General features: G+C 47.0%; 1 protein-coding gene across 4 annotated transcripts in view; it reads left to right on the forward strand.

Moving 5' to 3' along the window:
• Positions 1–14,846, forward strand: part of LOC120941595 (microtubule-actin cross-linking factor 1, isoforms 1/2/3/5-like) — a 229,473-nt gene that overhangs the window by 179,356 nt on the left and 35,271 nt on the right. For 3 of the 4 annotated variants that reach the window (XM_040355120.1, XM_040355121.1, XM_040355119.1), the window contains exons 29-33: positions 2,975–3,100; positions 5,168–5,311; positions 8,158–8,346; positions 10,883–10,994; positions 12,509–12,678. In XM_040355120.1, the coding sequence (XP_040211054.1) occupies positions 2,975–3,100; positions 5,168–5,311; positions 8,158–8,346; positions 10,883–10,994; positions 12,509–12,678 (741 nt within the window). Of the gene's footprint in view, positions 1–2,974; positions 3,101–5,167; positions 5,312–8,157; positions 8,347–10,882; positions 10,995–12,508; positions 12,679–14,846 lie in introns of those variants that run through there. The other variant, XM_040355122.1, reaches the window with a different exon arrangement.

Below are 14,846 nucleotides of genomic sequence, written 5' to 3' on the forward strand. Positions count from 1 at the left end.
GGCTGTCAGAGTCTTGCTATGTCTCATGGGACTTGTAGTTCTGCAACAGCTGGAGGTCCGCTAATTGCATATCCCTGGTGTAGGGGTTTTGTGGGGTCGTGGTTAACCACTTAAGCCCCGAGCCTGTTTTTCAGACTCGGTGTTTACACATTAAAATTTTTTTTTTGCTAGAAGACCCCCAAACATTATATATTGAGAGAATAAAATGGCGGTCATTGCAATACTTTTTGTCACACCGTATTTGTGCAGCGGTCTTACAAGCGCACTTTTTTTGGAAAAAATTAACTTTTCTGAATTAAAAAATAAAACAACAGTAAATTTAGCCCAATTTTTTTTTATATATTGTGAAAGATAATGTTACGCCAAGTAAAATGATACCCAACATGTCACGCTTCAACATTGCGCACCGCTCGTGGAATGGCGTCAAACTTTTACCCTTAAAAATCTCCATAGGCGACGTTTAAAAAATTCTACAGGTTGCATCTTTTGAGTTACAGAGGATTAGATTAGGGCTAGAATTATTTCTCTCGCTCTAACGATCGCGGCGATACTTCACATGTGTGGTTTGAACGCCGTTTTCTTATGCGGGCGCTGCTCACGTATGCGTTCACTTCTGAGCGCAAGCTCGTCGGGACGGGGCGCTTTAAATAAAAAATATTTTTGCTTTCTTATTTATTGTACTTGATTTTATTTATTTTTACACAGTTTTTTTTTAAATGTGTCACTTTTATTCCTATTACAAGGAATGTAAACATCCCTTGTAATGGAAAGCATGACAGGTCCTCTTAATTATGAGATCTGGGGTCAAAAAGATCTCACATCTCATATTTACACTAAAATGCAATAAAAATAATAATAAAATGTTGTCATTTGAAAAAATATCCAGCTGTGCTGCAAGGTCTCCTGAATCACTCCATAGTGGACAAGTGATGTGGGGGGTGTTATAAGGAGAGAGACCACCAGGGGGCAGCGATGGTAGAAAAATACAATAAGGCTGATAGATCCTTTATTAGATGTTTTTGGATAATTAGTAGTTTTCCTTTATTTTGATATCTGTGCTTCCTTTATCTCTAGTACTGACATGATTGCAAATATTTTAACCATCTTTAGATGGGGTGGAGATCTGTCATTTAATTTTTTTTATATTTTCTAAATGTATATTTTTGTATTTTTAAACCTTTTCTTTCGTTTGTTATGTCATGAACCTCTTCATAGGTCAGTCCATGTAAAGTGTTTTAGACAAGGTCATTATTATTATTATTTCCTCTAAATATATAAATGTAATATATATATATATATATATATATATATAGAGAGAGAGAGAGAGAGAGAGAGAGAGAGAGAGAGAGAGAGAGAGAGAGAGAGAGAGATTTATATATTTAGAGGAAATAAATAATATAATATATATATAATATATATATATATATATATATATATAAAATATATATATTTATAGATATCTATATATATATAAATATGTAAAAGAGATTGCAAAAAATTATTCACTTTTTGTTTTTTGTTACACGTACCATTTCAAGTATAACTAAAGACAAGGGGGCAGATCCTCAAAGAAATTACGCCGGCGTATCTGTTGATACGCCGCGTAATTTCAAATTTTGCGCGTCGTATCTTTGTTTTGGTATCCACCAAACAAGATACGACGGCATCTGTGTTAGATCCGACAGGCGTACGCCGTAGTACACCGTCGGATCTAAGATGCAATTTTTCCGGCGGCCGCTGGGTGGCGTTCACGTCGTAATCCGCGTCGAGTATGCAAATTAGCTTTTTCCGACGATCCACGAACGTACGAGCGTCCGTCGCATTCTTTTACGTTGTTTCCGGCGTATAGTTAAAGCTGCTATCTGGTGGCGTACTCAATGTTAAGTATGGCCGTCGTTCCCGCGTATAATTTTTAAAATTTTACGTCGTTTGCGTAAGTCGTCTGTGAATGGGGCTGGATGCCATTTACGTTCACGACGAAAACAATGACGTCCTTGCGACGTCATTTGGAGCAATGCACCCTGGGAGTTTTGACGGACGGGGCATGCGCAGTTCGTTCGGCGCAGGGATGCGCTTCATTTAAATGAAACACGCCCCCTACTCGCCGCATTTGAATTCCGCGCCCTTACGCTGCGAGAAATACACTACGCCACTGTAACTTACGGCGCAAATTCTTTCTGGATTCAAACCAAACCAAAGCCAGGTAAGTTACGGCGGCGTAGCGTATCTCAGATACTCTGCGCCGGTGCAGATCTTTGAGGATCTGCCCCAAACAGTTTTCTTTAATTTTGGATGGAGTGGAGAGGGATTAGAACCCCTGTCAGTTTTTATTGCTGTCTGTGCCCCCATTAAGGAATTTTACCCTCTCTATTTGTCCTGTTTACCGTTATCATTTAAAGTGAAAGTAAAAGAAAATCCCACATTTCGGGGTGTCCCCAGAAAAGTAATAGAGGGGAGCTCTTCCTATGGGGACACTAGTTCTGGTGGCCCCCCGAGGGACCCCCATAATTTGGGATTTCCTCTCACTTCCTGTTTGGCTATGGGACAGGAAGTGAAGGTAAATCTCCCCAATAGGGCACAGATGGCAAAAAAATAAACCAACAGGGGTTATGTTATAACCCTCCTTTTACTCTATTCAAAATGAAAAAAAAAAGTTATGTTTAAATTTCTCGTTTAATCTTCGACTTAAATTTCACAAAGCCAAGGCCGGGGCAAGGAGGAAGGGGCAAGAGGGAAGGGGCAAGGGGGAAGGGGCAAGAGGGAAGGAGCAAGAGAGAAGGGGCAAGAGGGAAGGGGCAAGAGGGAAGGGGAAAGAGGGAAGGGGAAAGAGGGCCAGTGTTGTTATATGGAGGTGAAAGAGGGCACAGCTTGGCATCTTCTCCATGGCTGCTTGATAACCTTTCCCTGGCATTGCCCAGAGCCGTCCAGTAGAGCACCCCCTGGCTGAGAAAGTGTTTGTTATTGTTGTCTGCAGGCGGAGGAGTTCCATTCGCTGGTGAGCACCTTCCTGGAGGGTCTGGGTGAGTCTGAGCGGACGCTGAGATACGGGGTGATCCCTGAGGATGAGAATGCCTTGCAGGAGTGTCAGAAGCAGCAGCAGGTGGGTACCGCCGGGGTCACTTACTGCCTCCTTCCAGTACATAGATTATGTCTCTTTCCTGTGCCTAGGTATTATTCTGTTGGCCTCCCTGGGCACTCGTTCATCAATGCTTTGTATCAGCTTCTGCTTTGCAGCACCTCACAGGCTTAAGCAGTACAATTTTCTTCCCGCAGCGGTCCGAATTGCATATTTGTGTGTCGACTAAGATCTTTACATCACAGCCCCCCCACATTTATATCACAGTCCCCTTCTCATACCAGTATCCTCAGTCCCCCCTGCACATCACAGTCCCCCCTTTACATCAGTGTCCTCAGTCCCCCCCTGCACGTCACAGTCCCCCCTTTACATCTTTGTCCTCAGTCCCCCCTGCACATCACAGTCCCCCCTTTACATCAGTATCCTCAGTCCCCCCTTCACATCAGTCCCCCCTTTTACATCAGTGTCCTCAGTCCCCCCTGCACATCACAGCCCCCCCTTTACATCTTTGTCCTCAGTCCCCCCTGCACATCACAGTCCCCCCTTTACATCAGTATCCTCAGTCCCCCTGCACATCACAGTCCCCCCCTGCACATCACAGTCCCCTCTGCACATCACAGTCCCCCCTTTACATCAGTGTCCTCAGTCCCCCATGCACATCACAGTCCCCACTTTACATCTTTGTCCTCAGTCCCCCCTGCACATCACAGTCCCCCCCTTTACATCAGTATCCTCAGTCCCCCTGCACATCACAGTCCCCCCCTGCACATCACAGTCCCCTCTGCACATCACAGTCCCCCCTTTACATCAGTGTCCTCAGTCCCCCATGCACATCACAGTCCCCACTTTACATCTTTGTCCTCAGTCCCCCCTGCACATCACAGTCCCCCCCTTTACATCAGTGTCCTCAGTCCCCCATGCACATCACAGTCCCCACTTTACATCTTTGTCCTCAGTCCCCCCTGCACATCACAGTCTCCCCTTTACATCAGTGTCCTCAGTCCCCCCTGCACATCACAGTCCCCCCTTTACATCTTTGTCCTCAGTCCCCCCTGCACATCACAGTCCCCCCTTTACATCAGTATCCTCAGTCCCCTTGGACATCACAGTCCCCACTTTACATCAGTGTCCTCAGTCCCCCCTGCACATCACAGTCCCCCCTTTACATCAGTGTCCTCAGTCCCCCCTGCACATCACAGTCCCCCCTTTACATCTTTGTCCTCAGTCCCCCCTGCACATCACAGTCCCCCCTTTACATCTTTGTCCCCTGTGCACATCACGGTCCCTCCTTTACATCAGTGTCCTCAGTCCCCCTTAATATCAAGGTCCCCCTTCACATCACAGTTTCTCCCCCTTTATGTCAAAATGTTCTCCACTTCACAGTCCTCCCCTTTTATATCACAGCCCCCCCCCCCCCCCCCCTTCACATCACAGTTCTCCGCCATGTTACAGTCCCTCCCTTTAGATCACAGTTCCTCTTTCAAAATACAGATAGAAGCTAATTGAGTACCAACATCCCTAAATTCCTCACACACAGTGCTCCCCCCCCCAATTTATAGCAATCCCCCCCCTCCATTTTTAGTGATGTCCTCACCCCTCACCTTTCCCCCTTCCCTTTCAAAGCAGCAATTTCATTGGTGATTGGTTGCTAGGACTGCCCAGAGTCCTAGCAACCAATTAGTCATTGCACCTCTTGCGCTTAGTCCAGACCTGCTGCCTCTCCCGTGCTCTGCTCTGCTGTATGGTTGACAGCGCAGCTGCTGTAGGGAAGGAAGCAGGAGAATGATCTATAATGTGTCCAGTACAGGGAGAAAGAGAGACCCAGCTCCTAAATGGCATGACACATCCACGGTGGTCCAGATGTGACCGTCACTTGGTCTGGGTCGGGACCGCGGTCCTCTATTTAAGGAGGCCTTTTCTAAAGGGTGGTCTCAGTAGGGAAAAGTTAATGTCTCGCTGTAGTGGAGATTGTAGTAGGCTTTCAAGGCAAGAACAATGATGCTGATGCATATCTGGAGCCTCCTGCTACGAGTCTGCCAGTCCTGATCTGCACCCCCCTCACATGTTTCGTCTTCTCTATTCTCTTTCCAGGAACTGATGAGCACCCTGCAGTGTCAGCAGATGGCTCTGGAGTGTATCGTCTCCCTCGGGCAAGAGATCCTGTCCGCCTGCCACCCCGACTCCATCATCACCATCAAATCCTGGCTGAACATCTGCAAGACGCGCTACCAGGAGGTAAGTGAGCCTCTGAGAGCTGATGGAGCCTCTGTATGGAAGATGGGGAAATAACCAATCCATCACCAGATTTGACCTTTGTATTTTCCTGCACATACCGCATTTATCGCTGTATATCGCGTGCCGGCGTATATCGCGCACCCCAAGCTCAGAAGGGAAGTTTAAGGAAAAAACGTACATTTTGGATGTCTTGCCCGGCGTCCATCGGCGGCCTTGTCCGGCGTCCGTCTGCGGCCTTGCGCGGGGTCCGTTCAGCCTTGTCGGTGTCCGTCCTGCTGTCTTGCCCGCCGTCCATCGGCGGCCTTGTCCGGCGTCCATCTGCGGCCTTGCGCGGGGTCCGTCCAGCCTTGTCGGTGTCCGTCCTGCTGTCTTGCCCGCCGTCCATCGGCGACCTTGTCCGGCGTCCGTCTGCGGCCTTGCGCGGGGTCCGTCCAGCCTTGTCGGTGTCCATCTGCTGTCTTGCCCGGCGTCCATCGGCGGCCTTGTCCGGCGTCCGTCTGCGGCCTTGCGCGGGGTCCGTCCAGCTTTGTCGGTGTCCGTCTGCTGTCTTGCCCAGCGTCACGTCCATCGGCGGCCTTGTCCGGCGTCCGTCTGCCGGGGGTTGCAGCATTGTGTGTTTGAGTTTGGCGCCTCGGTCGAGCTGTGCAGAGTGGGATTTCCGGTGTGCTCGGCTTCTCTCGGCTCCTCTCGCGTGGCTGCGGGCGGAGCCGAGCGTGGCCGAGCCTAGCCGTGTGCCCAGTACACTCGGCTCGGTCTTTGTCGGCGGCGCTCTGAGACAGCGAGGATCGGCGTATAACGCGCACCCACGATTTCCCCCTGATTTGAAGGGGAAAAAAGTGCACGATATACTCCGATTTATAAATAACAATTCCCTATGTGAATGTCTCAAGTATTTGCTGAGCTTTAAACAAAGAATATCTGTATTTTGTCTAATATGTTTATTTTCTATGATTGTCGGCTCCATCTAGTGGCCATAATTCAATATTTTCCTAAATGAGGTATTCCAGGAGAACATACAATTATGGCCACTAGATGGAGCTGACAGCAATAGGAAAGAAACATATTAGGGAAACGGCAGGAATATTTGTGACCTTTTAAAGCTGGAGTATTTTTGTTCTAAAAGTCTGACAGGTGAAGCTGTAATGTAGCTGTGACCTTGTTACCGGACAATGCATTTCGACACCAATCTTCCCATAAAATGATATGTGTATTTTGGGTTTGTTATTTATCTGTAAAATCCTCCCTTGTCTGAACTTACAAGAGATCTGAGACTACTTATCATCTATAAGTTATATTGGCACCACATCCCTTGAATTGGAAACAATTTAAGAAAAGTGGGGGTTTTGGGATTTTTAAGGTGCTAAATTACAACAACTTATTAGTAAAAAAAAAAAAAAACATGTATAAAGATTTAAAATTGACAGAATATAAAAACCCATCCAATTTTATACAATACAGTTTCAAGAATGTGCAAGCTGAAAATTTCTCTACATGTTTCGCCACGATTAGTAGCTTCCTCAGGAAAATTAATTCATTCCGGCACTGTCTACTGAAAAATAGGAAGAAAACAATACAAAAAAATTACAAAATAATACAGGAATACACAAATTTATAAACAAAATACAAATTCTATAATGATTCCGAATTATAATTATCCCGAAATGTTATAATTATCTCGAATTGGCTGAGACCACAATGTCAATGTCAATGTCTCCGTCAATTCGGGATAATTATATCGAATTATCCCTAATTCTATTCTGAAAAATAGAAAGAAAACAATACAAAAAATTACAAAATAGTACAGGAATACAGAAATTTATAACCAAAATACAAATTTTATAATTATTCCGAATTGGCTGAGAACATGTGGTCTCAGCCAATTCGGGATAATTATAAAATTTGTATTTTGTTTATAACTTTGTGTATTCCTCTATTACAGTGGCGGCTGGTGCTCAAATTTTTTTTTTTGGGGGGGGGGGGGGGGGGGTGCAAACGAAACAGACAAAACAAAAAAAACAATTGCAGCCTCACTGTGCCCATCAAATGCAGCCACTGGGCCATGGGCGTCCGCTCCATAGGGCAAGGGAGGGCGCTTGCCCCCCCTAGAAACCAGTGCCATGATCCTCAGGGAGAAAAACAGCAGGCATGAAGCAAGGCAGCGGCATGGCAAATCCAATTAGAGCCGCTCTCTCTCTCTCTTCTATCTCCAGCTGACAGAGAGGGGGAGGGGAGCGATAGGGGGAGATATACAGTACAGCCAGTCCGCGGCTCTCCTCTCCCTGTCACAGCACCGCTGCTCCATTTACCAGAGAACTTGGCAGCGGCGCTGTGACAGGGAGAGGAGAGCCGCGGGCTGGCTGTACTGTATATCTCCCCCGATCGCCCCCCTCCCCCTCTCTGTCAGCTGGTGCTAGAAAAAAGAGAGAGCGACTCTAATTGGATTTGCCGTGCCGCTGCCTTGCTTCCTGCTGCCACAGCAGAGGGCCAATCAGAAGATTCTGGGGACTGGGGGCATCATGGGAAATGTAGTCCCTTAAGAGTGGTGGTAAGTGTAGTGCCTTAAGAGAAGCCACGCTGTACCCACACCAACCAGAGAGCCACGCTGTACCCGCACCAATGACTAAGCCCCTCCCCTTCATGACATTGTCAAAAAGGGACCGAGCATGGATGACCTTAAAATGATGCCCCCCCCTGAAAAAAGTTCAGCGGACGCCCATGGTCACCAGCAGTCTATTTTCCTAAAATCCCACATTTACTACTGTTGCTATGAGTCTCCACCATCATTCAGAGGTCCTCTAGTCTCTGGATGTCACACCGACAGTTGACGGTTGTTTGTCACCTTGCAGGTGGTGTCCTGGGCCAAGCAGCAGGGAGGCCGTATCCAGGCACAGATTCAGTCCTTGGCAGCAGAACGTGAGGAGGTCGCTCGGCTCATGGACTGGATAACGGCTGCAGAGGAGGCGTTGAGTTTACGGGATCAGGAGCCCCTGCCAGAAGACATGGAAGCCTTGGGCGAGATCATCTCACAACATTCAGTAATATTCCTCACTGTTATATGACAACCGTCCATCCATCTCACATCACAGGACTTCCATCTGTCCTACATCTTTCATCACAGGTCAACTGTCCATCCTACATCCCACATCACAGGTCAACCGTCCATCCTACATCTTTCATCACAGGTCAACTGTCCATCCTACATCCCACATCACAGGTCAACCGTCCATCCTACATCTCACATCACAGGTCAAATGTCCATCCTATATCTGACATCACAGGTCAACTGTCCATCCTACATCTCACATTCCAGGACAACTGTCCATCCTACATCACAGGACAACCGTCAATCCTACATCTCACATCACAGGACAACTTTCCACCCTATATCGCACATCACAGGACAACCGTCCATCCTACATCTCACATCAGAGGACAACTGTCCATCCTACATCACACATCACAGGTCAACCGTCCATCCTACATCTCACATCACAGGTCAACCGTCCATCCTACATCTCACATCACAGGACTTCCATCTGTCCTACATCTTTCATCATAGGACAACTGTCCATCCATCTCACATCACAGGACTTCCATCTGTCCTACATCTTTCATCATAGGACAACTGTCCATCCATCTCACATCACAGGGCTTCCATCTGTCCTACATCTTTCATCATAGGACAACTGTCCATCCTACATCTGACATCACAGGTCAACTGTCCATCCTACATCTCACATCACAGGTCAACTGTCCATCCTACATCTCACATCAGAGGACAACTGTCCATCCTACATCTCACATCACAGGTCAACTGTCCATCCTACATCTCACATCACAGGTCAACCGTCCATCCTACATCTCACATCACAGGACAACTGTCCATCCTACATCTCACATCAGAGGACAACTGTCCATCCTACATCTCACATCACAGGACAACTGTCCATCCTACATCTCACATCAGAGGACAACTGTCCATCCTACATCTCACATCAGAGGACAACTGTCCATCCTACATCTCACATCAGAGGACAACTGTCCATCCTACATCCCATATCACAGGTCAACCGTCCATCCTACATCTCACATCACAGGTCAACCTTCCACCCTATATCTCACATCACAGGACAACCGTCCATCCTACATCTCACATCACAGGTCAACCGTCTATCCTACATCTCACATCACAGGACAACTGTCCATCCTACATCTCACATCAGAGGACAACCGTCAATCCTACATCTCACATCACAGGTCAACCGTCCATCCTACATCTCACATCACAGGTCAACCGTCCATCCTACATCACAGGTCAACTGTCCATCCTACATCTCACATCAGAGGACAACCGTCCATCCTACATCTCACATCACAGGACAACCGTCCATCCTACATCTCACATCACAGGACAACTGTCCATCCTACATCTCACATCACAGGTCAACTGTCCATCCTACATCTCACATCACAGGACAACTGTCCATCCTACATCTCACATCACAGGACAACCGTCCATCCTACATCTCACATCACAGGACAACCGTCCATCCTACATCTCACATCAGAGGACAACTGTCCATCCTACATCTCACATCAGAGGACAACTGTCCATCCTACATCTCACATCAGAGGACAACTGTCCATCCTACATCCCATATCACAGGTCAACCGTCCATCCTACATCTCACATCACAGGACAACCGTCTATTCTACATCTCACATCAGAGGACAACTGTCTATCCTACATCTCACATCAGAGGACAACTGTCTATCCTACATCTCACATCACAGGACAACCATCCATCCTACATCTCACATCACAGGACAACTGTCCATCCTACATCTCACATCACAGGACAACCATCCATCCTACATCACAGGACAACTGCCCACCTACATCTCACATCACAGGTCAACCCACAGTGGTGGAACTCGCTCTCCTCCCTGCCAATGAGGATACAGTGGAGGGAGCAGATTGGGCGGCCGTGGCTGTGCGATCGCCACCCTCTATTATACAGAGTGTCATCGATTGAGGGGGGCACAGTATAATGTTGGGGTGGTCAGGGCCCCCTCTGGCCCCCCGCTCGTGACGCCATTGAGGTCAACTGTCCATCCTACATCTCGCATCACAGGACAACCTTCCATCCTACATCTCACACCACAGGACAACTGTCCATCCTACATCTCACATCACAGGACAACTGTCCACCCTACATCTCACACCACAGGTCAACATTCGATCCTATATCTTACATCACAGTTCAACCTTCCATCCTACATCTCACATCACAGGACAACCTTCTATCGTACATCTCACATCACAGGACAACTGTCCACCCTACATCTCACATCACAGGACAACATTCGATCCCATATCTTACATCACAGTTCAATCTTCCATCGTACATGTCACATGGCAGGACCAAGAGCCATCCTCTCTATCTCATGTCCAGATAACTAATTCTCAGATTTTTCTAACGTTTTCTAATATTTTATGGAAACTCGTGTATCTCCCTAGACAGTTATCTAGGCAATAAAAGTGGAACGTATTCCTTTGACTCATTCCAGGTGTTTATGGAGGAGCTGAGCCGGAAGGAGCCTGAGGTGGAGAAAGTCACCAAGAACTGCAAGCGTAAAGTGACTGATACACGAGCAACAAGTACCCGCAAGACCATTACCAGTGAGTGACCTAATCAAATAAACAATGCGTGCCATGTACACTAGCCAAAGAGCATTTTCCTCTATACAGTGGAACCTCGGATTACGAGCGTAATCCGTTCCAGGAGAATGCTCGTAATCCAAAGCACTCACATATCAAAGCGAGTTTCCCCATTGAAGTAAATGGAAACGAAAATAATGTGTTCTGCATTGACTTCAATGGCATGCAATACCGCATGCGACCAGAGGTGGGTGGGGGGCCGGGGCGACGGAGAGCCTCGGAAACGGCCGGAAAGGCCCGAGGACACCTCGGCTGTCCTCTGCAAACCTCGAAAAAGACTCCGTTCCCGAGATTTGCCGAGATCAGCCTAGCTGTCCTCTGGCCTTTCCGCCTATTTTTCGAACGGCGGCGATCAGCTGAGATCAGCACAGTTTGGCTCCACTCGGCTCCGACGCCCCCCCCCACCTCAGGCCAAACGCAGTACTGCACACCGCTTTGACCTGAATCATGCTAATTTTGCGAGACAACACTCGCAAACCGAGTTATGGGGCCAGATTCAGAAAAAATCGCATAAGTTTTGGCGGGTGTAGCGTATCTCATATACACTACGCCGCCGTAACTTAGAGAGGCAGGTACCATATTCAGAAACAACTTGTGTCCTAAGTTACGGCGGCGTAGCGTTTATGGGTCGGCGTAAGCCCGCGAAATTCAAAGTAGGTTGGCAGTGGGCGTGTTTTATTAAAATGAACCATGACCCCCATGCAAATGAGGGGCCAAACGAACGGCGCATGCGCCGTCCGTGGAGGTATCTCAGTGCGCATGCGCAGAATCACGTCGCAAATACTCAATGCTTTCGACGTGAACGTAACCTACGCCCAGCCCCATTCACGTACGAATTACGCAAATGACGTAAACCACGTAAAATTTGACGCTGTTCCGACGTCCATACTTAACATTGCCTGCGCCTCATATAGCAGGGGTAACTTTACGCCGGTCATGCGCCTTACGTAAACGACGTATATTGATACGCCGGGCGCAAGTACGTTCGTGAATCGGCGAATCTTATTAATTTGCATATTTTTAATGGGAACGCCGAATGCGTCCAGCGTAACTATGCGCCCACGATACGCCGGCGTAGGCAAGTTACGTCGGACGGCTGAAGCCATATTTTCAGGCGTATCTCTCTTTGTGAATCAGCGTAAAGATACGACGGCGCACATTTGCAATTACGGCGGCGTATCTAGAGATACGCCGCCGTAAATTGTTTCTGAATCCGGACCATGATTTTTAGAAACACAGTGTTCATATTGCGAAAAAGCTTGTTAATCGCATTACTCGCAATCCGAAGTTCCACTGTATAGTTTAATTCCCACTTGCATATTACCCTGCTGCCTAATTCTTCATCCTATTGTAGGATAGTTGGCTTGTTAGTTTGGGGTTTTGCTGGTTATCAGTCCCACATTCTGCGTCGCTATTATCATGCAGTTTTTCTCTCTGTCCGGGAGTTCGGATGTAATGACTGTTTGTTGTTTCAGAAAGACAAAACTCGGTGAAATCGCCCCAGACTGGCCCCTCCATTCCTCTCCTGGACCTCGCCCCGCAAACCCCACATATGGCACAGCTCCTCAACCGCTGGCAGCAGCTCTGGCTCCTCGCCTTGGACCGCCAGTGCCGCCTTCAGAACGCCCAACAGCGGCTCCAAGAGGTGAGCGCGTCCAATGGTCTGCACATCCAGGGTGGTGATAAGACTCCAAAAAGGTTTGAGCTGCAGTCTGGTCATTTTAGAGGTTCAAGTAGATCACCTATGGCAGGGCTCGACAAATCCCGGGCGCCAGGTCGCCATGGCGACTAGAAATGGTGTCCTGGCGACTTTTTTTTTGTGAGCTGGCGCCATCTGGAGGTGAGCCGTTGGTATTACAAGTTATTACCACCAGATGTGTGAGCTGGCGCCATCTGGTGGTGGCCCTTGGTATTACAAGTTAAGCATTACAAGTTAAACAGCAATTCTAATGTAATTTTTCACTTTTTTTCACTATTTTCACTGCCATCTTCTTCCATCTAATTAGAACCCCCAAACATTATATATATTTTTTATCCTAACACCCTAGAGCAGGGATATGCAATTAGCGGACCTCCAGCTGTTGCAGAACTACAAGTCCCATGAGGCATAGCAAGACTCTTACAGCCACAAGCATGACACCCAGAGGCAGAGGCATGATGGGAATTGTAGTTTTACAACATCTGGAGGTCCACTAATTGCATTGCCCTGCCCTAGAGAATAAAATGGCGATCGTTGCAATACTTTCTGTCACGCCGTATTTGCGCAGCGGTCTTACAAGCGCACTTTTTGGGAAATTAAGACAACAGTAAAGTTATCCCCATTTTTTTTTTATATTATGAAAGATAATGTTACGCTGAGTAAATTCATACCCAACATGTCACGTTTCAAAATTGTGTCCGCTCGTGGAATGCCGCCAAAATGTTACCCTTTAAAATCTTCATAGGCGACGTTTAAAAAACTCTACAGGTTGCATGTTTTGAGTTACAGAGGAGGACTAGGGCTAGAATTATTGCTCTCGCTCTACCAATCGCGGCGATCCCTCACATGTGTGGTTTGAACACCGTTTACATATGTGGGCGCTGCTCACGTATGTGTTCGCTTCTGCGCGGGAGCTCGTCGGGACGGGGCGCGTTTTCTGGCTCCTAACTTTTTTAGCTGGCTCCTAGATTCCAAGCAAATTTGTCAAACCCTGACCTATGGAATCACCAGAGAAAGTGGAAACATTGCTATAAGAAGGTGACATGATTTGAACCACTTCGGCCACGGACCATTTGGCTGGCCAAATGACCGGGCCACTTTTTGTGATTCGGCGCTGCGTCGCTTTAACTGACAATTGCGCGGTCGTGCGACGTGGATCTTAAACAACATTGACGTTCTTTTTTTCCCCACAAATAGAGCTTTCTTTTGGTGGTATTCGATTACCTCTGCGTTTTTTATTTTTTGCGCTATAAACAAAAATAGAGCGACAATTTAAAAAAAAAAAAAGCAATATTTTTTACTTTTTGCTATTATAAATATCCCCCAAAAATATATAAAAAAAACATTTGTTTCCTCAGTTTAGGACGATACGTATTCTTCTACCTATTTTTGGTAAAAAAAATAAGCGTTTATTGATTGATTTGCGCAAAAGTTATAGCGTCTACAAAATAGGGGATAGTTTTATAGCATTTTTATTAATATTTTTTTTTTTACTAGTAAGATCAGCGATTTTTTTTTTTATTGTGACTGCATCATTATGGCGGACACATCGGACACTTTTGACGCTATTTTGGGACCATTGTCATTGATACAGCGATCAGTGCTATAAAAATGCACCGATTACTGTGTAAATTACACTGGAAGGGAAGGGGTTAACTACTAGGGGGCGAGGAAGGGGTTAAGTGTGTCCCAGGGAGTGCTTCTAACTGTGTGGGGCCTCTAATTAGAGGGAAGGAGATGGCAGTGAAAACAGTGTGGTAGATTCAGGAAAGAATTACGCCGGCGTATCCATAGATACGCCGCGTAATTCCAAAGCTGCGCCGGTGTATCTACTTTCTGTATTCAGAAAGCTAGATACGCCGACAGCCTAAGATCCGACTGGCATAAGTCTCTTACGCCATCGTATCTTAGGGTGCATTCTGCCGCTGGCCGCTAGGTGGCGCACCCGTAGTTGTCGGCGTAGAATATGCAAATTAACTAGATACGCCAATTCACAAACGTACGTACGCCCGGCGCAATTTATTTACGTTGTTTACGTTAGGCTTTTTCGGCATAAGGTTGTTCCTGCTTCTATGAGGCGTACGCAATGTTAAGTATGGACGTCGTTCCCGCGT

Source organism: Rana temporaria, chromosome 5 (assembly GCF_905171775.1).
Source record: "Rana temporaria chromosome 5, aRanTem1.1, whole genome shotgun sequence".
In the NCBI taxonomy this organism is placed as follows: Eukaryota; Metazoa; Chordata; class Amphibia; order Anura; family Ranidae; genus Rana; species Rana temporaria.